This window comes from Sarcophilus harrisii, chromosome 6 (assembly GCF_902635505.1).
Source record: "Sarcophilus harrisii chromosome 6, mSarHar1.11, whole genome shotgun sequence".
NCBI classification, from domain to species: domain Eukaryota; kingdom Metazoa; phylum Chordata; class Mammalia; order Dasyuromorphia; family Dasyuridae; genus Sarcophilus; species Sarcophilus harrisii.
In genome coordinates this window covers 128,844,845-128,872,557 of record NC_045431.1, presented here as the reverse complement: position 1 = coordinate 128,872,557, position 27,713 = coordinate 128,844,845, and the positions used below count along the sequence as shown (strand labels likewise).

The window sequence follows — 27,713 nt, the reverse complement described above, 5'->3', positions numbered from 1 at the left end:
CATTTTTTAAGACTAACAATTTGATTTTCCTCTTTCCTTTTTCTAATCAAATTAATTAAAGGTTAATCTAGTTTGTTGATTTTTTTTCACAAAACCTACTCTGTTTTATTTATTAATTCAATAGTTTTTTAGTTTCCATTTTATTGATTTCCTTTAATTTTTAGAATTTCAAGTTTAGTGTTTAGTTGAGGATTTTTAATTTGTTCTTTTTCTAGCTTTTTTAGTTGAAAGCCTAATTCATTGATCTTCTTTTTCCTCTATTTTATGCAAGTAAGCATCGAGAGATATCAAGTTTCCCCTTATTACCACTTTGACTTCATCCCACAAATTTTGGTATGTCATCTCATTATTAATATCTTGGGTGAAATTATTAATTGTGTCTGGGATTTGCTGTTTTCACCCATTCATTCTTTAGGATGAGATTATTTAGTTTCCAATTACTTTTTGATCTATTTTCCCCTGGCCCTTTATTGAATGTAATTTTTATTGCATCATGATCTGAAAGAAAAAAATAGCATTTGCTTTTTCTGCATTTGATTTTGAGGTCTATATGTCCTAATATATGGTCAGTTTTTGTATAGGTCCATGAATTGTTGAGAAGAAAGTGTATTCCTTTCTGTCTCTATTCAATTTTCTCCAAAGATCTGTCATGTCCAGTTTTTTCCAGTATTCTATTTATCTCTTTAACTTCTTTCTTATTTATTTTGTGGTTTGATTTATCTAGTTCTGAGAGAGCACTATTGTTCTTTTGCTCTCTGTTTCTTCTTGCAACTCTCTTAACTTCTTTAGGAATTTTGATGCTACATCACTTGGTGCATATATGTTTAATATTGATATTGCTTCATTATCTATGGTACCCTTTAGCAAGATATAGTTTCCTTCCTTATCTCGTCCTTATCAATTTTTGCTTTTGCTTGTCCTTAGATCAGGATGGCTACCCCTGTTTTTTTTGTTTCACCTGAAACATAATAGATTCTGCTCCAACCCTCTACCTTCACTCTGTATGTATCATTCTGCTTTAAATGTGTTTCTTATAAGCAACATATTGTAGTAGTCTGGCTTTTAATCCAGTCTGCTATCTCCTTACGTTTTATGGGAGAGTTCACCCCATACACATTTATACTTAAAACTACTAATTCTGTATTTCCTGCCATCTTATTAACCCCAAATTATACTTTTCCCTTTCCTTCCTTCTCAGTATTTTACTTATGAGTAAGTCTTCCCTCTTTAGAAACCCTCCCCCTTTCTTATACCTTTCCTCTACTATTTCTCTTTTCCTTTCTATTTAGCCTAACCCTTCCCTTTTTACCTTTCCTTTCCTTTTGTATAAGGTGACAGAAGTTTCTCAGTGAAACCAGATATATCTAATATTCTTTCTTTGGGCTAAATCTGATGAGAGTAAGATTCACACAATATTCATCACACTCACTTCTTGCCATAAGTTATATTATGTTTTCTTTGCCTCTTTCTGAGATGTAATTTCCCTCATTTTATCTCCACTTTTCCCTTTTCTTCAGTTACACCCTTTCTACTTGTAGTTTCTTTTTTATAGTATAACAGTAAAATTAGATTATACATGTATTCTTTGATGATTTCCTGAAAGATAGTGTTTAGGCTCTTTTTTTCATCATGTATTTCAGGGAGTCCAATAATCCTTAGATTGTCTCTCTTAGATCTATTTTCCAGGTCAGTTGTTTTCCCAAGTAGGAATTTTACATTTTTTTTTTCTATTTTCTTTCTTTTTTTTTTTATTGTTTTGTTTTTTGTTTTGTTTTTCTTGACTGATTTTTGTTGTCTCATTGAGTCATTCATTTCCATTTGTTCTGTTCTAAATTTTAATGAATTAATTTCTTCATTTACTTTTTTTTTACTTTTTGTATTTGTCCAATTGAATTTTTAAATGAGTTGTTTTGTTCTATGGAATTTTTTTTCAGTTCACAAATTGTTTTTTAAGGAGTTATTTTTTTTCTGAGAGTTGCTTTCTTTTTCCATTTTATCAAATCTGTCTTTTAATTAGTTATATGCCTTTTCCAAACCATCTTGCAAAGTTTTTATTTCCTTTCCCCAGTTTTCTTCTAGGAGAGCCTTGTGTTATGGGGACCAGGTTATAGCAATTTTTAGGGCTCATCTGGAAATTGCCTTTAGTCTCCTCAGAGTTTGAAATCTGTTCTCACTCACCATAGAGCACCATGTCTATAGTCAGAGTCCTCTTTACTTTTTTACTCTTGTTTTTAAAGTTAAGGTCTGCTTTTAGTGTGGGGGAGGTTTTCACTCCCGGAGTTGGGTGGGCATGGCCAAATGCCGCGAGAGTCTGGTCTTTCAGAGTTCACTCTTAATCTTTTATGTTTGTGTTGGATGTCTTATAACTTATCTGCTGATCTACTGGCTTGAAATCAGGGCAGAGTGGCCAATACTGCTGTAGATTCCTGTAGATTCCTCCCCATAGATTATCCACCACATGATGTGGAATCCGCACTGCCCCGGACTCTGCGCTGTCTGCACTGGCGTTTGTGCTCAGCTGTTTATTAGGCTGCCTCCCTCCCATTTCTGGTCTGTTTCCTCCTGTAGATTCTCTGCCACCCAGAGTCTGCACCGTCCCCAGACTATGTGCTGGCATTTATGTTCAGCCTTGTGCTTGGCTGCCTCCCTCCTGTTTCCAATTGAAATAGACCTTTTCTGGTGATCTTCAAAATTATCTTCTGCTGATAATTTGTTGCATTCCCAGTATTTATGGGTTCTGCTTGTCCAGAGCTAATTCAGAGGCTGGATTTGCTAATTAGTCTGAGGGTTATAGACAAGGTAGGAGAGAAACGGGTGTTGTCTTGGCCATCTTTGGCTCCTGAAGAAAGATTTTCAAGGAAGAATTACCCAGAAAGCTTTGGCAATAGTTTCAGTGATGAGGGCCTGTGTGAGTTGTAAGAACTGATTTTTTTTCCCTCCTAACTTGTGTCTATATCTATAGTAACTTTATCAACTGATTGGATATATAGGATAAGGATTGGGAGCCTGGGTGATTAGAAGCATATGGTGCCTTCCACAATTTGGAGGTGGATGTAGGCAAAAATCATGAATATACATTTGCAGTGAAAATAGAAATCCTTTTTTGCCTGTTCATCTTGTATGGCTCATCCTTTTTCCCCTACCCCCCCACCCAAAAAAAAAAAAAGAAAGAAAGAAAGAAAAGAAAAGGAGGAGGTGGAACAATTACTTCCTAAGCGCAGCCCAAGTAGAGATCCAGGTGTATGAATATCAGGTGAGGTGGAGAATTGTGTTTGTGTAGCTTCTTCAGGTTAAATTATAATTACCCCCTTTGTAGTAGGTGGCAGAGAGAGTTAGAAACACAGGTTCCCAGGAGGGTGGAATGTGATTCATCTTTTTACACCTTTGGAATCTTTTCATAAGCTTCTGGGGAGGTGACATGGCCCCCACTTTGACAACCATTGTATTAGATAACAAATTAAGATTTTGAGAATTTGAATGATAATTTCTTCAGTAGTCTGAGCTGAAAGTACGCTTATGATTATAGAATTTATCATTTAGTCTCCATTGCCTCAGTTATAAAAACAGAAATTGAAAACCACAAACATCTCCAGAGGCACCCATTTAAGATAAATATTTATTGAGACATAGGGGAGAGAAATTGATAGTTTAAGAGATGAAATTAGTAGAGAGCAAAGTCAGAATTCTGATCCAGTACACACTGGGTTTGTAACCACTTTATAATCACATGATGTTTGTCTTTCAAGGCCTAGCTTAATGTCTTTCTAATATATTAGATACATGTAGTGAGTTAAATAATTATGGTAAGAATTTCCTTTTATCTGATTCTAAATTGAATCTTGATGACTAAAAGATTTTTCTTGATGCAAATACTTTATAGGCATTTAGAGCCTGCGTTTTTTTCATTCACATAATTTGTTACAATGAAAAAACAAAAAGCTCTTATAAGAGTAAAATTGTTTGTAAATTAACGTGAACAATGGCTTTTAAGTTTTATTTTATAGCTTTTAACCTTTGAAAACAATATAAAATCATATATTACTTTTGATGAAATGAAATGTGCCCAATGTTAAATTTATTCTTTGTGAGCTTGGAAAAGAATTTTTTATATTCAGGAAATCGAAACTTCAGGCTGGAGTTTTTAATTGCATGTGCGTGAGGGAGAAACGGCTTTTAACAGCACAAAAGAGAAGTCAAGTTCCAATGTTATTGCAGTTGGTTTAGCAGTAAATTATAATCTCATCAACTTGGACCATCAGAGGAAAATCTTATATTTTTTTAAAAATTAGACATGATGATCATAGCTCTTTTAGACAAACTACCACCTATTTTGACTTCTTTAAAGAAGCTTGAATGAAAAATTTTCCCTTTTTATTAAAATGCATCGTGTAGAGTTGACTTCAAGATCTCTAAAAGAAATATCATTATAAGCATTTATGTGTGTGTAATAGCTTAAAACCACATTAAGAGTTTTGGCGACTTGCCATATTACAGTTAGAAATATTGGTATAAATATGTCCATTCATATCATTCATACTGGTATAACTGTGATCTATGTGAATATTGAAATTACTTTTCAATAGTGCTGTGCTGAAAATTAAGTAAAGTATAATATGGGGAAACATTTACATCTAAATTCTTTTCTAATATTTTAAAATATGTCAATCCTAAAATATAAGCTAAAGTATTTCCTTTGAATGTCAGGAATTTTCCAAATGCTGAAATTTGCAAATAATTATTAATCATTGAAAACTCTGGAGCATTACATCTTCCTCAGAGAACTCTAAAGTGATGTAAAAAGTTAATTAAATAAATTAATCCTAATTGCCATTTTTTTATTTTTGAAAGGCAAATAAAAAGGTTAGACTATGGTATATCAGATATATGGAATATATGGTATATGAAGAAGCCTTGGTGGATTGCTTTATGGAGTGGAAAGAGTCCTAGGGAATACCAAGTTTTCTTACACAGCTTTACTTAGCCTCTCCAGGGATTTGGTTTTCTTAACTAAATGAGGCAGTTGGACTAGTTGATGTTTAAAGTTTTCTAGATACATTTCTTAGATACATGTCTTAATTGGATGCGTACACTAGATGGAAAATTATCTTGACCCAGAATTGAGATGACTGCATTCGAAGGGTCATGTAACACTTTAGGTAATTCTAAGTTTTAACATTAATTCTAGGTTTTAACATTAATTTCTTCTTTTTGATGCTGTATGATTGCAACTTATGGAATACCATGATTTTAGAATAAAAATGAACTCACATCAATTGGGAAAATGATAGAAATGACCAGGCTTTTTGTTTGGTCTCACAATTACATTTTATGAAGTTTTCTTTCATTGAAAATTATTCACATGCTAGACATTGAACTATCTCAGCAATCCAAAATATCCCTCTATCCATTAAACTTAAAAAAAAAAAAAAAAAAAAAGGCTGACAGAGAGAAGGAGGGAGGGAGGTAAATAAGAAGAGAGGGGGGGAGAGAGCTGGGGGGAATGTTTAGTGAAGGCTCCAACAACTCTGTACTACTAGTTTCTTAGGTGTTAGTACATTACATCATAAGTAATGTTAACATTGATGGCTTGAATTAACAATATAAGACGCCATTCTCTTTATTTTGTTTCTGAAGGCAAGAAGATATGTAAATATTAGATTGTTTTCTCCTGGAGGGCAGGAACTGTCTTTTGCCTTTTTTTTTTTTTTTTTTTTTTTGTATCCCCAGTTTTAACATAGTGCCTTGCACCTAGTAGGTGCCTAATAAATTGTTTAATTGACTGATTAAACATATTAGAAAGATTTTCATTTGGAAGAGAATCGTATTAGTACTTAGGAGTTTTAATCTTTATTTAATCTGGAAAATATACCTACAAGAATGCTTGCTAGATTAATTAACCTGTTAGTACAGTGACTAATAACTAAACAAAGTTTAGTCTATTATAATATGGTATTGTGAGTAAAATACTTTGCCCTTGTCAGTTTCAGATTCTTCATCCTCTCTTGGAAAGCAAAATGTTCAGCTAAACAAGACCAGTCCAGCACCACCCACAGTTTCATCAGAGAATGTTTCTGCAAGGATACAGCCTACTGCGAACCAGGCAACTGAACCTATAGCCTCAGGGACACAGCCTCCAGAACTCTTACTACAGGAAGGTATTGGAGAAAATGAATAGACATATTCAAATCTTGGAGTCAATTTTCCTTTTTTTTCTTTTCCTAAAAAGTTTATTTTTTATTACCATAATTTTCCCCACTATTTCTTTACTATGCCCTCCTAGAGGACCCTCCTAAAAGTATTTTTATGACAGAAAAAGAGGAGGGAAACCACTTTATCAATACATTGGAAAAGTCTTAATATATTTGCATTGCATAGTGCTTTTAGACCTTTTATCGCTGCAAAATCAAACTAATTGTCTTTTTGTTTTAAGTACAGAGCAACCAAAATTTCTTTTGTCTGAGATTCTTTAAAACCCTAGATAAATAAGGAAGTCACTGATTATTTCTGCACAAGGTGTTTGGTTTTTTTTGTTTGTTTGTTTTTGTTTTTGTTTTTGTTTTTTGTCGTTCATATGTGAAATTATAGCTATTAGGGAGAATAATACATTGAATAAACTTTTTTCTGATTTTTTTTTCCCAAGCCCAAAGTTGTTATTCTACAAATTGACTAGCACTTACACAGACTCTGTTTTAGTACCCATATTTTTCAGTGATATAGACACTAACTGTAGTATACTTTTTGATCTCAAATTACCCTACTTTACCATTTTCTTTGACAGATTTCTCATCTTTTAATTAAAGATTTAGGCCAGTGGGCAATTTTTCATTTTGACTGATTTTTTAAAAATCTCTTACCTACAGTTTGTATTTTTTATATTGTCAGCATAGATGTGGCAAATTTTCTATGAAGTGACAGTTGCCAGACTTCAAAATGACTGCTTGCCTTTATCACAAAGCTCTGTACTCTGAATTAGAATATCAATAATCTTATGACTAATCTTACTTGCTCTTCATCTCTTCGAGAGTTTGGGTTTCTTTCTTTTATGGTCAGCAAAAGCATTTCTTTCTCTTAGAAAAACTGTTGGTTTCTTTATTTCATTTTACAAACAAATCATTTAGGTAAGAAAGGGTATCCGTTGTTTAATGACTTAGTAATCAATGGATTTTCTGGGAATGCAATTTATAATTCAATTCTTGATTTTTTTATCCAGTGATTGAGCATGGTGTCATAGATAATATTTCTCATGAACAATTATAAGTTAGGGTATTTTGAAACATTGTTTAAATGATACTTTTAATTGTTGCTTCCTGCCATATCTTTAATATCCTGTTAGTTACAAACTCTCCATATCCTTACTTATTATAACTCCCTTATATCCTTCCTTATTGATCCAAACTTTGTAATATAAAGTTTCTGATCATTCACACTTTTCCCCAGGTTTAGAATGTTTTTCTTCTTCTGTATTTCACAGAATACCCTGCTTTTCTTCAGACTCAGATGAGGTACCCCCTTGTCTATGAACTTTTCTCTTAACCCATCAAGCTATTAATTCTCAGAGCATTCTTTGATTTTCCTTGTACTTTTGTGTTGTTTTTCCTTTCCTACACTGTTAGAATGTAAGCTTCTTGACAGGAGACTGGTTTTATTAGTGTTTTTATTCGTAGAGTCTTGCACATATTAGGTGCTTAATGTTTGTTGAATTGACTTTCTCTTCTACCCACTGTTTTCCTTTGTTTTCCTTCCAATTTTAAATAAGAAGGAATTTTGAAAGAAAAAAGGAACTTAAAAATCTGGCAAACTAAAGTGGCTTTATTTGGTTAATCTATCTTTAATTTAGGGAGAAAAAGATAATTTTTGAGGCCTTTTAGATTGCAACTTAACCTGTTTCCTTTCCTTAAATAAAGACTTTCTTAGACAATAGATGCAGCTGCTTGGCTTTACAGAGCTATCCAGAAAGCCCCACGACATCAAGGTTTACTGTCCTTTTAGCAGAAATCTTTTTTAAATTTTACTTTAGGCTAAATTGTACTAGTGAGGTGCAAATGATGAGGTGGGAGAATTGGGGTGGGAGATCTCCTCTTATAGGAGAGCAGGTCCTATGCGAAAGAATTTGCAAACCCCAAATCTATGTGGCAAAAATAAATTTTTATTGTTTACTAAGAAGGAAGCTTTCTTAGCAGACTAAACTGATTAGGAATTTGGAAGATATGGATTAACAAAATCTTGATTTTATGGGATAAATCTTGGCCTGGGGCTGGGAGCCGTCTGGGTTACTCAATAGAAGATCATGAGACAGAGATCTCCAATTTAATAAAATCACTTAACTAGGAGTTTGAACCCCTGAGAGTTGTTTGTGGCAATTCAGTGGAAGGTGATTGACTAAGGTCTCCAATTGAATGAAACCACTTAACTGGAAGTTTGCAGGGTTTGACCAGGGTCTGGGAGCTCCCCGAGGGGATACAGTTTACATGTGCTCCCCAAAAGATCTCAATTTATGTCAGTACTTCAGGATCCAACAGTTTTTCTTGTCTTAGAGGTAATCCAAGAGAAATGTCTTATCTTCAAAAGAAAAGACATCAACTCAGAAGTCACCTTTTTAAAAAAAATTCCTTTCTGACCATAATTTTTGCCATATAGATCAAATGCTAGCTGTAGCAGTACTGGGGCCTATAATAATTATTGAAAGAGTTAATCATTTCTGTGTTCTTAAAATATTACATATTCTTGCATCTTTTATAATCCTGTGCAATTAAAATAGTCTGCCTGAAGAGCAAAAGTAGATTAAGATAAAAGCCAGAATTTCCTTTTCAGTCATAAGAAGAAAATGAAACCCTTAAGTCTACCTTTTGATCTCCAAAGCATTTCATAGATAGAGGTTTATGCCCCTGTTTATGAAAGGGAAAACAGATGGCTTTGCCCTAACGCATGGAGGTTGTACTCTTAAAATGTATTCAATTGATAACCACATTGTTATCTAATGTAATCAAGAAATTAAGGTAAAATCCTAAACATACCATTTAAGTTACCTTTTGGTCTTTGATATAGATATTTTCAATCATTAGCAAATAGAAATATATGTACAGTTCAACAACTATTGTAATAGAGACTATAGCCTATGTTTTCTGTATTCTATGACACTTTTATTTCCTGCTTCTTTGTCAAAGTTTTAGGAATAGATATTAGAATATATCATTTTAATACCATTGCACTATTCACATCTGAAGAATGCCAACAGTTAAATAATAGTTTTCTTCATGACCAGTAGTGCTAGAGTGGTTTTCACTATTTTAGCCTTACTAATGCATATTTCTTTTCACTGTTTTAACTTAAAACATTATGTTGCAGCTTTATTCCATAGTGATTTAGTTTCTTGATTGTTGATGAGGAAAAACTATGTTAAGTGTACATTATCATTTTAAAAGTCTCTGTTTCAGCATTTCTCTACCAGTAGTGATCTATTATTAAGGTTTTCTTGAGGTTCTTTTTAGCTATGAAAGATATTGTACATATCTTTCAACTATCTTTATATTCTTTTTACAAGATTTTTGACTATACAAAGGACAACTCCTAAATCTAACTTAATTTCATTCATTATTTCTCTGATCTTTTAAAAGAGCCTTCACAGTTAACTATATTATTTACTTTGTGAATTGTCTATGTCCAGTTTTCCATCTTAGTTGGATTTCCCTTTGCAACTCAAAACTACCATCTAGTATATTTAGGAAAGGTTAACTCATTTTCGTGTTAGCTTGAAGAAAATAATTTAAGATGGCTTAACATAAAAAAGTATCATGCTCCAATGTCAAATTCTATATACCACTGCTTCTGCTTGATTAGCAAAGTAAATTGGTGGGTGGGTGGGTGTGTATAACACTTTAAAGGGATAGACTAAAATATATCTAGTTGTGCTAAAAAGAAAACTTATTAAATAAAAATTAAGTGTATGAAACTGGTTCCAGAATTATTTTTTGCATTATAAAAGAATTCCTCTGGTGAAATAAATGGTAATTTACCAAAATTTAATTACCCTATGACTTGGAATATTCTATTATATAAGTATGTAATGTGCAGTGTTTGCTTTAGTTTTTTAAAATGTTCTAATCATTTCTTTGCTTTTATATCATATCCTCTCTATACCCCAGTGACACTGGTAGAGTTTTTCATATATACATAGGTATTGTTTTAGTAGGGCTAGTTCTTTTTTTCTGAAGACTGTAGGTTGATAATGGGACTATTTATAAAGGAGCAGGGCATATGCAGTTCCATTATGCGAAAGACTAACTTCCTTTACCCCACCCCACTATTTCCAGTTAACAATAATTATCTGTAATTTGCTTTTAGGTAATCTGATTTAGAAAGAAAGACAAGTCATCAAATAAAGTTGCTTGGTTTTCTGGAACTGTGACACCTGTCTTTGCCAATGATAGACCTGAATTGGGACTAGGATTACCAGCAGTCTATTCAAAAATGGAAAATATTACATTTCTCTTTTGTAATATTTATCATTGTATAATACCTTAACAAAACAAATGTACTTTAACTTGTTTCATATTTTCCTTAATTGAGAGTTATTGATTATATGTAAGTATACACTCACATCTATTTTTGCTATTTATTTGGAGAAAATGCTTCTCTTTCCCCAGAAATTCTAGATTTAGAATCATATACATTTATCTCTTTCTCTATAATACTTTATATTAACCTACAAACTATATGGTTAATCATGATATTCTTGGTGTATGTTATATAATGTATTAAGAATGTATTTAGTTGGACTGTTATTAGAAAAGTAGGCCAATTTAAATCAGATCTATTAAAACCAAGTTTACATTATGTATTGCCTGAATCTCATTTCTGGGTGTTTTTTTTTTTCTTTTTCTAATTTTATCAAAATGGCTGTCATTTTTACATTAAAATTTAACTGTTTCAAGAAGGACAGTAGATATTTTTTGGTATGGCATCTTAAGACTTAATAGGTAAGCCAAAATTTTTAAATCATCTTACATTTAGCTTTTGCCCCATCATAGAAAATTTATTTTTATAAATGGGAATAGTTATACTTGTATGATTCTTGAAGTGACTACTGTTCCAAAAACCAAGAATATGTTCATTTGAAGAAATGTGGAAAATATTCAAGTGCCAGTATTAAGCCGAGATCATTGTTCCTACAGTCTAAATACTTAAGGCACATAATAGATTTTTCTTCAAATTAGTTTTTCTTTAAATATTTTGTAGTACATTTTGAAACTTAAAATTTCAGATTTTCCCTTTTAGTTACAATTTGAATTAGCATACTAAATGATTGAAACAGTTTATCCTAATTTTACCTAACAATGAAACAGAAAAGACTAACTGCTTTTCAGCATAATTTGCTGGGAAGCACCTTATAATTGTCATTCATGGATTTTCCTGCAAAATTTTTCTTGTTGGATTTTGTGGGGATTCAGTTTTATAATTCTTTTTCAAGCCCAAGTACTTGACTAGCTTGAAATGGTTGTACATGTGTAGTACTTAAGTTTCTTCCTCTTTAGGTAGGTATTGGTGGCAGACAATTGTTTTTTATTAAGCACTTAGTATGTGTAGAGCATTGTTCCAAGTGCTAGAATTTATTTTATTCTTTCTGCATCTCTTCCTTTTCACTTGTGATTTGTGATGCCCATCCCCTTCCTCCATTATAAAAACTGAGATGTTACCAAGACAGTATTTGGCTGGGCCAGGGTGGGATGAGGTGGGGAGAATGAACTAAATTCTATACAAGCGGAATTAGTCTTTGCTAGAAAATAGCTCAAGGATCATTTTAGAAGTTCCATGCCTTCATTTTACAGTCCAGAAAGAGGAAGTACTTGACTTGTTCATAGTCATACCTGGTCATTTCTAACAAAGCTGGAATTTGAAGCTAAGTCCTTTTACTCCAAATAAATCAGTGCTCTTTCTGTTGTACCATGTTCCCTACACACAAGAAGCTTACAGTCTGAAAAATAATGTATCTCAAGTATTCACTGATGAAAATATGTAGGCATCAAGAAAACTTCAAAGGAAGAATGGTTGCTTCTATGAAATAAGTATAGTGTAGTACCATGTACTTTTATGTACTTTTGATGCTTAACCAAATTAAAAGCTGTTTCTCCTAAAGTGCTTATCACAGATAATCTAGATGTTCCAGATTGGGTAACACATTTGGTTATGTGCATGTTGAGTTGTCTTTTGGAATACCAGAATTCTTACTCACTTTAAAATGCAATGATTTTATTTCTCATCTTTCCTGTCGGTTTGACTTTTGTGTTTGTGCTTTCCACTTCACAGGCATGCAGTTTGGTGGATATGTTAATAATCAAGCTAGCTCTGCACCAACTCCCTCGTCATCAACTTCAGATGATGAGGAAGAGGAGGAGGAGGATGAGGAAGCAGGTCTGCTTTAGCTTTACACCGGTTCTTGATCTTTTCCTATGCTAGTTTTCTTTTTCATTTCCACCACATTGGATTTCAGGTTCTGTTTAAAACTTGGAAAATTAGTGTTGCAGGATTTGGTAACATGAAGTATGTAGTTGAAAATAAAATTTAGCTTGGGTGGAAAAGGTTGTGATACCTGAAATGACATTTTTTTCTCCATTTCATAAACTTCAAAACTACTTTCATTTGTAGATGACAGTGTAAGCTTTATATGTTGAGAGAAAGGATTCTGATTCAATTTGCATTTCCTTCTATTTTCTTGAGCAAAAAAAAGGTGTTTTTACTGGTTATGAAGCTTTTGGCTGATTATTTCTCTGGCACATTTGCATAATGCTTTATGTTATCTGCCTTGCTTCTTCAGTGTTTGATTTATATTAATAACAGGAATAGGAAGAAATTTGTCAAGGTCACCTGCCCATCTTATTAGGTGCCTAACAAAACCCAAATATTGCTGTTATTATTATATTTCAGGCAGGTATGTAACTAGTTCATGTATTATAGGTTAGAAGAATATATACTTGTGTTTTTCTATTCAAATCTACTTAATATCATTCTCTCTATCCTTAGAAGAATCCTGGAAAAGATTGAGAAGTTTCATATAAAAGCTATATCTTGCTGGTTTAAGATTGGACCCATAGTATCCATAGCTGTTCTGTTACACTATTATTATTCCATCATACTTTCATCAGTGAGATTTGCTTTGTCAGAACTTTGCAACATATGGCATCATCTCTCTTTCCTACATGGTTTTTTTTCACCTTTTAAAAAAAATTGAATGTTTGAGGGGAAGAACAGGAGAGTCATTCCATTTTTACTATAAATATAAAAATGCATTTATATGTTGGAGATTTTATCAGATGTATTTATTTTCCAAAAATCTTAATTATGTTTCCTGTTTTCTCATTATGAGCTTTCTTTCATTGTGTTTCATTTTGGATGGTATTCTTTGGTCTGTTACCTATCATTTGTTTGCCAGCAAATAGGGATTATTGAAAATTTTACTTGCTTAGTTTAATAAAAGATTTGAGAGTTTATCATGATAATGGAGGTTCCTTTGCTATCTCCCTTTGCTTGAGCTAGATTTTTTTCTTGTATCTCTATTAGGTAGAAAATCTTTGAATAGTTAGTATGTCACATTTATACCATAACTTTTTTTTTTAAATGTTTTTGGCCAAGATAAAGGGATGATTCTCTTTGCTGAGAAAAATATGCAAATAAATTGGTCAAAGTCCCAAAGAGTTAAAAGAATAGCATGTATACTGAGTTTTGTGCAAGAGTGATTTTATTGGTTTTTATTTCTGCAAAATCTCTGCAGTTTAAATGAGCCATTTTTTTGTTTTAGCTCCATGAGCATGACTGTGTACTTGAGGATTCAAGTAAAAGAAGAAGCCATTATGATAGCAAAGAAGAATACCACATTACACTTAAAATCGGAATTAAATTAATTCTAGTGTCGTGGAATGATGTGGTTTTTTTTAGGGATTATTTCATCTGATTAATATTTTGGGTGACTCAGATAATCATTAAGTCATAGGATCCTCCATGTAGAAGGGTATCAGAGACCATATAGTCTAGCTTCTTCCTTTTACAGATAAGGAAACTGAGGTGCATTTAAGTGATGTGACTTGCTTATGATCACACAAGCATTAGGAAATTCACATCCTGGATGTGAAGCCAGGTTTTCTAATGTTGACTCCAGCAGTCTTTCCTCTGAATTATATTATATTGTCTTCCAGTTTGTAAAAGGAAGTATTATTTGCACATCATCTTCATAACTTTAGATTGTTTAAATTCAAAGTTGTAAGACTCAATTCTTATATTAGATATGTCCATCTTTATAATTTTTTTGCCCTTTAAAAAAGAATAAAATGGCAAGGCAACAAGCATTTATTAAGCTCTACTCTGTGCCCAGCATTATTCTAAGTGTTCTTGGAGGCAGTAAATGTTTTTAAATATAATGAATACAAGTTGCTTGGAAAGAAAGATTTAATTTTAGAGAATCCTGTATTTACTTATACAGTAAATATACACTCAACGTTCACTGACAATGCCATATTTTAACCTAATCTGTTTTGCTGATGAAGTTTTTGGAATATTTTTAATAGTGAAAATTAATTTTAATTTTTAAAATGAGATCTTGAGATTTGAAACCCTAATTAGGGGATAAACATCAATCAGCTCATACCTAAATAAAATGGAACATTGTCAAACACTTGAAATATATGCCTAAAAATGAAAATAATGAACATGTAGTTTTATCATTAAATAATGTTGAATTCATCAATTTATATTAGTTTCTAATAAAAATTTATCTTGCATATGTTATTTTTTTAGGCTTTTCAAATAACTAATTACAAGTAATATTAGGAAGTATAATAGTTAAAAAAGCAAAAGGCTTTTTATAGCTTTTTTTTTTTAATAGCTTTTCGAATCATTTCCCCTTAAAACTTACTAGAATCTGATATATCAGTACATTCTAAATCTAGGACGACAAATTGAACTAAATCTGCCATATGATTGATAATTAGAAGATTCACAGTGTTCAGAATATCTGATTCCTTTTGTTGTATCTTGTCAAAGTACACAATTTAGTTGCCCTATTAGACTGAAGACAATTATCTAACTTAATGTACAAATCTGAAGTCAGAGCACTTTCATGGTTAGAATGAAACATTTAAATGCTTTTTTTTTCTTCTTCTTTCCTACTTATTCTTGGCTGAGTTCATCTGGAATCATTTCCTTCCCCTTATCCTGCTTGCATTAATTGTTAATGATCTTCAGGCAAAATAATTTGACAGTAATGTTTCTGCATTTTATAATGAGTTAAAGCTGATGGGGTGAGAAAGACTAGGATGATGATTAACAGCCAATATTGCTAAATATCTTGTTTTAGACACTTCATAGTTGATCCTAAGGATTGGCTGTGGAGTCTGGGTGCCGGTAGCATTTTCATTAACTGGTGAAGATGAGGGAAGAAGAATGAAGTTCATGGCACTATTAAAGATAATTAGGTTTTTATTTTAATACCCTCAAAAAATAGTGTGGCATTAGTATTAAATATTTTGTATAAGAGTTCTATTGCTGCCAGGTTTCCTAGAAAGTAGACATTTTTTTTTTTTTAGAAACTTTTTAAACTTATTTACATCTTTTTGTTTGTGAACTATTAACTATTCTAGGCAAAAGAAAATAAACAGAACAACAGGGGGAAATTTAAATTTAGATTTTTGTTCTATCATTTAAAACTCCTTTAGAGATTATAATGAGCTTGTTGTACTTGTATTTTTCTTTTATGTCTGTCTAATGAATACAGTCATACTCCATGGAAGGAAGGAAGGAAAATATTATTCAAACCAAACTTGTGTTCCCTTTTCTATGTGCTAGGCATTGTACTACGCCCTGGAGATACCAAAGAAACAAACAAAACAAAAACAACAGTCCTTTATCTGAAGACGACCTGAAACTTGAACCTTTCAGTGAAGTCATTAGCCACTGCTTGTTTTGTTCTCCAGTCTCTTTGGTTTATTTTCACCTACTTTCAACTTGATAAACTGAAAAAATTTACTAGGAAAAAGAAAGAAAAATCTAGTAAGTTTATGTCTTCACATTGATTTGATTTGGCAGAGAGGAGAGAGTGTATTTCCCTGAAGTCCTGATTTTCATCATTAGCTTAATAGTGGGATGATAATTATTTTAACTGTCGTAATTCAAACTACCAACTAAGTTATCAAGAAGGGGATTACCCAAATTGATAAAATTACAAATCCATAATTATGTATATAAACATCTGTTTTTAAATGGATATAAATAAAAGGGGCAGCTAAATGGCCTAGTAGATAATACACTGGGCCAGGAATGAAGAAGAATTGAGTTCATATATGATCTTGGACATTAGCTGTATGACTGGACAAGTCACTTAACTCTGTTTACCTCAGTTTTCTCATCAGTAAAATAAGCTAGAAAAGGAAATGGAGAACTACTTTAGTATCTTTTCCAAGAAAACCCAAAATAGGTCATGAAAAGTCAAACACTACTGAAATAACTGAACAGTAAAAATATATATATAAATTTTGAGGGGCCCTATTAAGAAAAATCGACATTTTATACTAAACCACCCCTAAAAGTTATATTTTAAAATTAAAGGGAGCAAAAATAGAGTATTTTTAAAATTTTTCTCATTTTAAAAATTATGTCTAAAATATATTCATACGATTAACAAAATTATCTTGTGTCAGGAACAGCTGTCAGAGTCAGATTTTTTATGTTTTGTGGGATGTTGCTATCTGCTCTGAATTATAAGAGAACAAGTTTTAACTAGTTTTGAGCAAATATTAATCCTCCAGATTACCAAAGCTGACAAAAGTCTTCTGTTGTTCTAAATCACTGCTTTCGTTCTTACCTATATTAATTTTTGTTCTACATACCATCTTTTATTCTCTGAGAACATTGCTCTAGCTGCCGTTTTTAAGCCATCATAAAACTGAAAATGAGAAATATAAGTTTAAAAAGAAATCCAAGAAGAGATAAAAAGAAAGTTAATTTTAATGTGATTGCCCAGTATACAATCATCAGTGTTTCTCTACTTTTTCAGTTGAGTAACCTTATATAATGATCCCATCTCCATCCAGACTTTCCCCACTGTGGTTTCAATATATCATGGGTCACCATAAGAAATTTAAAGGGAATTTGGGGGGAATTTTGTAGAAGCTACAGACACATAAAGGCCAGTAGACTACACAGAAACTATGACTAAATGCTTAACCCAAATTTTACAATAAGGTACTATAAGCATTCCATAAAGAAAAAGAAAAAAATTCAGATTTCTTCTCTGATACAAAAAATTTTACTCAGAGAATATATTTTTTTTTTATTTAATAGCCTTTTATTTACAGGTTATATGCATGGGTAACTTTACAGCATTAACAATTGCGAAACCTCAGAGAATATTTTTTAGAAATGTATTTTGATATAGGACAAATGGTCCGATCTCTGTGGCAATTGTGGGGAGAAAAGGTCTTTGGACTGTACAGGATTTAAGGGATTTGATCTGGTAAATAGAGAACCTGAAGAACTATGGATAAAAATTCACAATATGTGTGCAGGAGGCAACAACAAAAAAACATTCCAAAATAAAAAGCCAAAAAGCAAAATGATTATTTGATGAGGCTTTACAGATATTTGAAGAAAGAAGGAAAATGAGATAAAAAGATAGCCAACTGAATGCAGAATTCTGGGAGAGAGTTTTTTTATATGAGCAACACAAAGAAATAGAAGAAAATAAAATAGAAAAGACAAGAAATTTCTTGTCTAAGAACTGTACCAAAAAAATCTTATAACCATGACGGTGTGATTACTGATCAAAGCCAGACATCCTAGAGAATGAAGTCTAATGGACCTTAAGATGAATCAAAATCTATAATTAAGATTGTTGAGAGAAATAAGAGAATCAAACATGCAGCTGATTCCATTCTTATTTAAAAAAAGAATTAAGAAGCCTCTTAATCAAGGTGAAAGGAGAGGGTGAAAGCTGGCTTGAAGCTTAGCATAAAAAAACTAAGGTGATACAAAGATGAGAAAAATTGGAGGCAATGTCAGATTTTATATTCTTGGACTCAGCAATAAATGCAGACAAATATTTCTCTGAATAGTCCCCTTGTTTATTTTTTCTTCAAAGAATGCTCTCATTTGATAGTTTTTATTTTCATGTCAAGATGATTTTTAGCATTCAGTTTTACAAGAGTTTGAGTTCTAAATTTTTCTTCCTCTCTCCCCTCCCCTCTTCTAAACTGTTTGGTAGAGTTTTATACTGTTTATGCATATTCTATCTTATAAAATGAATTTTCAGATTAGTCATAGTTGTGAAAGAAAAAATAGATCAAGGTAGGGAACCATAAGAAAGAATAAAGTATAAATAAATATGCTTTCACCTGCATTCTCAGTCTGTCAGTTCTTTTTTTTTTTTTTAATAAAATTTCATTTTTCCAAATACATGCAAAGTTAGTTTTCAACATTCACCTTTGCAAAAACCTTATGTCCTAAATTTTTCTCCCTTTCCTTCCATTCTTCCCTCCCCAAAATAGTAAGCAATCCAATAAAGGTTAAACATGTGCAGTTCTTCTAAACATTCCTATATTGATTATGCTGCTCAAGAAAAATCAGATTAAAAGAGTAAAAACACAAGAAGGAAAAAAAAAGCAAACAACAACAAAGGTGAAAATAATTTGCTTTGATCCACATTCAGTATCAATATGGATGGCACTTTTCCATCACAGGTCTATTGGAATTGCCTTGTATCACCTTTTATTAAAAGGAGCCAAGTCTATTTCACATAATCTTATTGTTACTGTGTATAATGTTCTCTTGATTATGCTCATTTCATTCAGCATAAATTCATGTAGGTCTCTACAGGATTTCCTGAAATCAGCCTGCTCATCATTTCTTATAGAGCAATAATATTCCATGACATTTATATGCTATCACATATTCCACAACCATTCCCCAAATGATGGGCATTCACTTAATTTCCAGTTCCTTGCCACTACAAAAGGACTGCTACAAACATTTTTGCACCTTTTATCCTTATCTCTCTTTTATGATCTCTTTGAGATAGACACACTGCTGAATAAAAGGGCGTACACAGTTTTATAACCCTTTGGGCATAGTTCCAAATTGCTCTCCAGAATGGTTAACTCATTTCACAATGCCACCAACAATATCTCCACTAGTGTCCCAGTTTTCCAGAGTATCCCTTCCAACCTTTATCATTATCTTTTCCTGACATCTTAACTAATCTGAGGTATGAGGTGGTTATCTCAAAATTGTCTTTTTTGCATTTCTTTAATCAGTAGTGATTTAGAGCATTTTTTCATATTATTATAGATGGCATTAATTTCTTCATTTAAAAATTGTTCATATTGTTTGATCATTTATCAATTGGGAAATACCTTGGATTCTTGTAAATTTGAGTCAATTTTCTATGTATTTTAGAAATGAGACCTTTATCAGAAACACTGGCTATAAAATTTGTTTCCCAGCTTTCTGCTTCCCTTTTAGTCTTGACTGCATTGGTTTTGTTTGTGCAAAACCTTTTTAATTTAATTTATTCAAAATTATCCATTTTGCTTTCATAAGGTACTCTAGTTCTTCTTTGGCTACAAATTCCTTTCTTCTTTACATATCTGATAGGTAGACTATCCTTTGTTCTCTTAGTTTGCTTATATTATCACCCTTTAAGTCTAAATCGTGTACCCACTTTGACCTTATTTTGGTATGAGGTATATGATCATTGGTCTGTGCCAAATTTGTGACATACTATTTTCCAGTATTCCCAATCATTTTTGTCAAATAGTTCTTTTTCCAGAATCTGGAATCTTTGAGTTTATCAAATAGATTACTATAGTCATTGATTAGTGTGTCTTATGTACCTAATTGATCCACTACAGTATTTCTTAGCCAATAACAGATGGTTTTGGAGTCCATCAGTTCTTTATCTGGTTATAGGTAGCATTTGTGTATCCTTTGTACTTGTCTGTGATCATTGTGTTGCTGAGAAGAGCTGAATCAATCATACTTGATCATGCTGTGTTGCTGATACTGTTTTACTGATTCTGCTCATTTCACATCACATCAGTTCATACAAGCTTTCCAAGTTTTTTTGAATTCTCTTTGTTCATCATTTCTTACATTTGTATACAACAACTTGTTCAGCCATTTCCCAATTGATCGACATCCCCTCAATTTCCAATATTTAGCCACCAATGAAAAGGGTAGCTATGAATATTTTTGTACATGTAGGTACTTTTCCCTTTTTAATGATTTTTTTGGGATACAGGCCTAGTAGTGGTATTGCTGAGTCTAAGGGTATGCACAATTTGATTACCCTTTTGGCATAGTTCCAAATTGCTCTCCAGAATGGGTAGATTAGTTCACACCCCCCTCTAAGCAGGGCATGTGTCCCAGTTTTCCCACATCCTCTCCATCATTTATCACTTTCCTTTTTTCTGTTTTAATGGATAATCTGATAGATGATAATCTCAGAATTGTTTTAATTTGCATTTCTCTGATCAAAAGTGATTTAAAGCACTTCTTCATACACTTATGAATAGCTTTGATTCCTTCATCTGAAAACTGCCTGTTCATATCCTTTGAGCATTATCAGTTGGGGAATGGCTTGTTTTCTTAGAAATTTGACTCAGTTCTTGATATATTTGAGAAATGAATTCTTTGTCAGAGACATTTGCTGTAAAGACTTTACTGCTTTCTGCTTTTCTTCAAATCTTGGTTGCATTGGGGTTTTATTAATTCTTTTAATTTATTTATGGTGTCCTCCTTTAAATCATGCACTCATTTTGAATTTATCTTGGTATATGTTGTGAAATGTTAAGCTATATCTAGTTTGTGTCCCTTTTCCCAGCAGTTTTTGTCAAATAGTGAATTCTTTTTCCAAAAGCTGGGGTCTTTGAGTTTATTCAGACACAAGTTTACTTTTGTCATTAACCACTATGTATATCAAGTTTCTTCCACTTATCTCCCACCCTATTCCAATTGTATTTTAAAATACTAGTTTCTCATTTCAAAACTATAATGTTCTTTTATCAGTTTTGATCATATCAAATTTATTTAGATTACTAGCTTCAGTTAAGAAGCCTATTGATCAGGGTGAAAAGGGAGTGGTGTCAAAAGTTTAACATTAAAAAAAATAATAAAAAACCCTAGGAAAAAAACAAGATCTTGGTAACTTCCTATCACTTCCTGGCAAATAGGGAAGGAATGGAAACAATGTCAGATTTTATATTATTGGGCTCAAAGGTCACTGCAAATAGCAAATGGAGCCAAGAAATCAAAAGGTTGTTGCTCCTTGGAAGGAAAGCTGGAGAGCATGCTAAAAAGCAAAGTTATCACCTGGCCAGCTAAGGTCTATAGTCAAAATTATTCTTTTTCCAGTAGCAGTGTATAGCTGTGAGAATTGGACTATAAGCAAACCTGTATGCTTCAGAATCAACACTTGTGAATTGTAGTGCTGGAGTGATTTTAGAGTCCCTTGGTCAAATACTAAAGAAACTTAATACTTGAGTCACTTAATAAGAAGACAGGACTCAATGAAAAAGACCCTGATATTAGGAAAGATTCAAAGCCAAAGGAAAAGGATGACAAAGGATGAGATGGATAGTGTCATGGAAACAATGAACAGACTTTGAGAAATAGGGGAGGTAGAAGGGTGTTATGCTGTGGTCCTTAGGGACATAAAGAATTGGATCTGAATGAACACAGGAATAGCAAAGATAACTCCTCCACAGAAAAAAAGATAAAAGACTCAATCATATATTCTATAATTCTATTTTATAAAGTACAAAATTTAGGTGAGACCTAAAATATTTGTGAATTAATCTTTTCATTTTCGTAATAGTACTAAATTTGCTTTAAGTTTTCTTTTTCTAAGATTGGTTTTCCCAATAGTCATTTAACCAACCAACTTGATTGTTTAAAACAATCTGATAAACTGCTACAAATAAGTAGCAAAATATAACATTTCCTCTAAAGCTACAATCAGCAAAGGAAATCTGCAAGAGACAGAGTTTAATTAGTACTGTTCATATAAATTAGTCTGCAAGTTATAAATTGAATTATTCCATCACACTTAATCCTGAATACAAGTTCAGAGAAAAATAACTTAAGATTTAAAAAAAAAAGTTATCTAGTGCTTATTTGCATGAAAAATACATACTTGCATATGCTTGAGTGGGAGGAACCTCTGCTCTTACAGGTCTACCCTCTTAATTGTAATCTCATCTCAGTCTTTCTTCATGGGCTTTAGATTTACTCAGAAAAAGTTTTGAGCCTAATCATAGAAAGGAAAACAGTTTGATTTCTGTAGGGTAGAGGGTAGATTATTAAACTTTTTCCCAGTAAGTTCTGACAGCCAGTACTCCAAGAAACTTGACCAACAGTAGATTACTATATTGTCACAGCAATCCAATTAAGATAGTTTTTCATATTCTTAAGAGAAAATGAATACAATACCCAGACCTATGATATCATAGACATTAAACTCCTAATGCTTTAGCTGAGGCTCATTTGTTCATTTGCTTTTCAGGGGAAATAAGGTCATATAGACCTTGCTACTAATTAAATTGATATTCAATTTGACAATTTAGGTTTCATCTCCTAGTCTTACTTTTTGATATTTTTTTAAAACGTATTACATTTTTTTGGGTGATCAAAATAAAATGGTTCCTTGGAAATTTTCAATTCTTTGACACCAAAAAAAAAAAAATTTTTTTTTAACAAATAGATTTTCTTCAAAATTAGAAGATTGGCAAAAGAATAGAAGAAAATTCTCCAAATCTCAACAGTCATTTTTTTTTTTTACTAACATAAGAAAATAAATATATAAACTGTGTGAATTTAAGTTATATGCCCAGCTCTATTAGCATTCTACATCACTACTTTTTTTCCCCCTTAGTTGTTTCAAATGTCTTCTTTTTCCTGTCTGTAACTTTGTTTCTTTAAATTATTATTATTTTTTTACCCGTAGCAAAATATATTCTTTAGGGAATTTTGAACTTCAAGATTAGGAAGTTTACCTTTACCTCCATTAGTGCTACCCCCATTTCCTCACCAGTTAGGGACCTACTATTTTGGTACCCTTTTAATTTTTTTTTTAATTATTAAGCATTTTTTTCTCTTTTTCCTTCTCACCTTCCTCTTCCCCCAAAGAAAAAACAAAACTCTTGTGACATGTATAGTCATATGTCTCCTTACATCTCTGCCAAAAAGTATGGTTACTTCATCATTTTTCTGGAGTGGTTGACCAGAGCACCTAAAGTCAATTTAGAATTGTTCATTTCTAAAATGTTAAAATATAATTCTGCATTTATTCATAATGTTTATCCAGGTTTCTAGTATTTCATTACTTTCACCATCTAATTTACCAAGATATGATCAAAATGGATACATCATTTAGAAATGAGGGGTGATATTGTAAGCAAATTAGGGGAGCATTAAATATGAATAAGGGAAGAATGTGTAGTCGAATAAGAGTTAAAGAACATTATGGAGTGTTAAACAATAATTTTGATTATATTAATTTAAAAACTTTTGCACACAAAACCAATGCAGCAAGGATTAGAAGAAATATAGGAAACTGGGGAAGAGAGTCTGTGTGGAAATTGATAAATGGTCAAAGGGTAAGAATCAGCAATTTTTAGAAGAAGAAATGAAAGCTATCTAATCATGAAAAAATGCTCAATTAATAATGATTAGAGAAATGCAGATTAAAGCAACTCTGAAGTATCACCTCACACCTCTCCAATTGGCTGAAAAAAAAAACAGCAAATATTGGAAGGAATATAGAAAATCGGGACACTAATGAACTCTTGGATGAAGTTGTAAACTGATTTAGCTATTTTGAAGAGCAATTTGGAATTTTGTCCAATGGAATATCAAACAGTGCATACTCTTTAAAATGTGTGGATGTCCATCAATTGGAGAATGACTGGACAAGTTATGACATCTTTCTGATGGAATACTATTGTGCTATAAGAAATGACTAGCAGGATATTTCAGAAAAATCTGGGAACATTTAGATGAAGTGATGCAAAGTGAACTGAGAGGAGTTAGAAAATCATTGTACACAGTAACATCAATATTGTAATGGTGATCAGCTGTGAATGTCTTAGCTATTTTTGTCAATACGATGGGATCACAAAGGCAGAAATAGTGACTTTGATAATTTAATGTAATTTTCATCTCAAGGCATCTTTTATCTTAATGTCTAAAATGTTTTGTTTTGTTTATTTAAATACTTTATATATATAAGGAACTCTATTTTTATAGGCATTGATAATACATTACAGCAAGGATTGTTTTTTCATGTTTTTAATTAAATACTTAATTACTTAATACACTGATTAAATCTGTTGTTTAACTAAGAACTCAATGTATATGAGTAATTAATATGGAGGAAATGTTTTTCTCTGGTTCACCAACTAGCACCCAAAACAGTTAATGCATGAATAGTTATCTCTAGAGATAATTTTCTCGGTCTAATTTGTCCACATTTAATCTCATAGGACACATGAGAAGTATTTTATAGATGGGGGAGTAAGAGTACAGAGGGTGGTAGTGGAGCTGGGACTGAAGAGAGAGTATTAAGGCCAAAGCTAAAGAACTGATTTTGGAAGTTTTAGAGAGTTGTTAATAGCAGAAGTTACTCCATAACTGTGATGTCTAGCCCTCTATCTGATATTCTAAATATAGAATAAGTTTTGTTATTTGACCTAGAATTATGAAATAACAATAATTTTTTTACATTTTCTTAATATTTTATTTTCTCCCAATTACATGGAAAACAATTTAACATTCATTTTTTAAAATTGTAAATTAAATTTTTTTTCTTAAATTTTTAAGTTCCAAATTCTCTCTTCCTTCTACCCTTTCCCCCACTGACAAGGCAAGCAATTTGATACAGGTTATATATGTGCAATCATGAAAAATATTTTTAAAAGAACTTAAAATTCAGGGGTAGAGCAGTGCTTGTGTAAGCACTGGATACCATCTATGTTTCAAGAGCAAGGATAACATCTATGTTTGTGGGGTTCATGTTTTAGCAAGGTGTGTGCTCCTAATATCTTCCCAGAATCCTGTGAGGTAAATAGAACAAGGAATATTATCCCCACTTTACAAAAGAAACTGCATCACTGCAGGTAAATATCAAGAGAACCAGGCAGAATGAAGTTTATATCTCATCTTTATAGAAGTAAAAGAGCCCTGTTAGAGGCAGCTCTTAACTGATCCTTGAGGGGACACATTTATGAGTGAGGCTTTTGTTACATTTGGTTCCCTTTTAAAAACTCATATTCTTTTGTTCTTTGGCTGCTTATATATCACTTTTATGTCTTCTTCCCTGCCCTAAATGGATGTTTCCTCATAACTATTTATTTCTGGTTTATTCTCATCCCATTCATTTCCTTTTAAACAGAATTCATGTTGACTCAAACTGTCTTTAACCTTAGTCTTTTTATTGATTTCTCAAGGCAAGACTCTTACTCTAGTCTACAAAAAACATCTTTATCAGACTGCCAACAACTTTTTATAAATATTTGCCATTTTTATTAATGTCATTTTGATTTTCTTTTCTTCCTAGCTATTGACAGTTCCTCTACAACTAGCAGTGCTTCTCCTGTGCCCAACAGTTTTGATGTCCTAGAAGGTGGGAGCTATCCAGGTGACCCAGTGGGTATGTTAACTTAATAATTCTTGTAAAAAATTATGAACTTCCAGGGAAGACCTTGTACTTGAATAAATCATGAGATGAGTCTACTTGTTGACCTTCTGCCTAGTGTTTTTGTTTTTTACTGCCAGTGAGCTAAAATGGTTCTTACATTTTTTAAATACAATAAAACTTTATTTAAAAATGTAAATTTTTATCTTATAAGCTATACAACAACAGGCAGCATCTATAGTTTGCCAATCTCTGCATTTTATATATTACAATATCAAAAAAGCAGTGGTTCCAGAGACAGCTGGTTAGTGCAGTGGATAGAGCAGCAGCCCTGACGTCAGGATGATCTGGCCTCAGACACTTTTAACACTTCCTAGCTATGTGACCCTGGGCAAGTCAATTAACCTCATTTGCTTGGGGGGGGAGGGGGGGGAAGGAAGGTGGTTCCACACATGGCACTCGTCTAAATAATGAAAATGTGTATTTTAAGTAGAAGGAAATAACATGTTTATCATTTGCTTCAATTTATTCTTTTAAGCATCATATGTTTTTTAAAGACCTCTAAAACAATTTCATAATATTATTACTTTGGAAAAGATGTGCTAATTTCTTTTTAAGTTGATATTTTTATCTTTCCACAAGATAACTTTAAAAAACAAATTTCATAGTAATCCCTCTCCCTCTTCCCTTTTTTCATCCAATCTCAAAGTTTATTGGGATTGCCTTGAATAACTGAATCGCTGAGAAGAACTAAGTCTATCATAGTTAATCATCATATAATTTTGTTATTGCTTTGTACAGTGTTTTCCTGATTCTGCTTGCTTCACTCAGCATCAGTTCATGTAAATCTTTCTAGGCTCTTTTAAAATCAGCTTGTTAATCATTTTTTATACAGCACTAATTACTTCCATAACTTATTCACCCATTCCCCAGTTGATGGACATTCACTCATTTTTCAGTTTCTTGCCACTAAAAAAAAGGGGGGGGGCTGCTATAAACATTTTTGCAGAAGTGGGTCCTTTTTCCTGTTTTTTTGTAAAGACATGGATGAATCAAAGGGCATACACAATTTTAAAGCCCTTTGAGCATAGTTCCAAATTGCTCTCCAGAGTGGTTAGCTCATTTCACAACTGCATCAAAAATGCATTAGGGTCCTAGTTTCCCCACATCTCCTCCAACCTTTATCATTATCTTTTCTTGTCATATTAGCCAATCTGAGAGGGGTGAAGTGGTACTTCAGAGTTGTTTTAATTTACATATCTCTAATCAAAAGTGATTTAGAGTATTTTTTTCATGTGACTATAGATGGCTTTAATTATTTTATCTGAAAATTGTTTATATCGTTTGACCATATATCAGTTATTTATATCGGACATATATAAATTTGAGTCAGTTCTCTGTATATTTTAAAAATAAGGCCTTTATCAAAAACACTAATGATAAAACATTTTTCCCCAGGTTTTTGCTTCTCTTCTAATTTTAGCTACATGGTTTTGTTTGTGCAAAAACTTTTTTATGTAATGTGATCAGAATTATCCGTTTTGCTCTATAAAATAATTTTTTGGAGTTTAATTGGTATGGGCACTGAATAAGTAGACTAATAAGTAAAATTGTCATTTAAATTCAGCTTACCCATGAGTCATTGTTATTTTCCCAGTTGTTTAGATCTGAATTTATTTATGTGAAAAGTGTTTTGTAATTGTGTTCATATACTTCTCAGGTTTGCCATGGCAGATAAACAACTCCATTATCAATTTTTACAGCACAGTAGTATTCCATCACAATCATATACCATAACTTTTTTAACCATTCCCCAATCAATGGACATCCTCTCAATTTACAATTTTTTACTATCACAAAAAAAAAAAAAAGATTGCTGTAAATATTCTTGAACAAAAGGGTCCTTTTTCTTCTTCCACTGATATCTTGAAAGTATTGACCTATTATTGGTCAAAAAGATATATTGTAACTTTGGTCCTACTTCCAAATTGCTTTCCAAAATGGTTGGACCGGAATTCCAATAAGAGTATATTGTTGTGCATGC

At 32.2% G+C, this 27,713-nt stretch overlaps 1 protein-coding gene across 2 annotated transcripts in view; it reads left to right on the top strand.

Moving 5' to 3' along the window:
- The window catches only part of SEC24B (SEC24 homolog B, COPII coat complex component), a 92,387-nt gene that overhangs the window by 31,151 nt on the left and 33,523 nt on the right, over nt 1-27,713 (top strand). Inside the window, exons 3-5 of one of the 2 annotated variants that reach the window (XM_031942666.1) lie at nt 5,982-6,155; nt 12,304-12,408; nt 25,592-25,684. In XM_031942666.1, coding sequence (XP_031798526.1) covers nt 5,982-6,155; nt 12,304-12,408; nt 25,592-25,684 — 372 coding nt within the window. The remainder of the gene's footprint in view (nt 1-5,981; nt 6,156-12,303; nt 12,409-25,591; nt 25,685-27,713) is intronic. The other variant, XM_031942667.1, reaches the window with a different exon arrangement.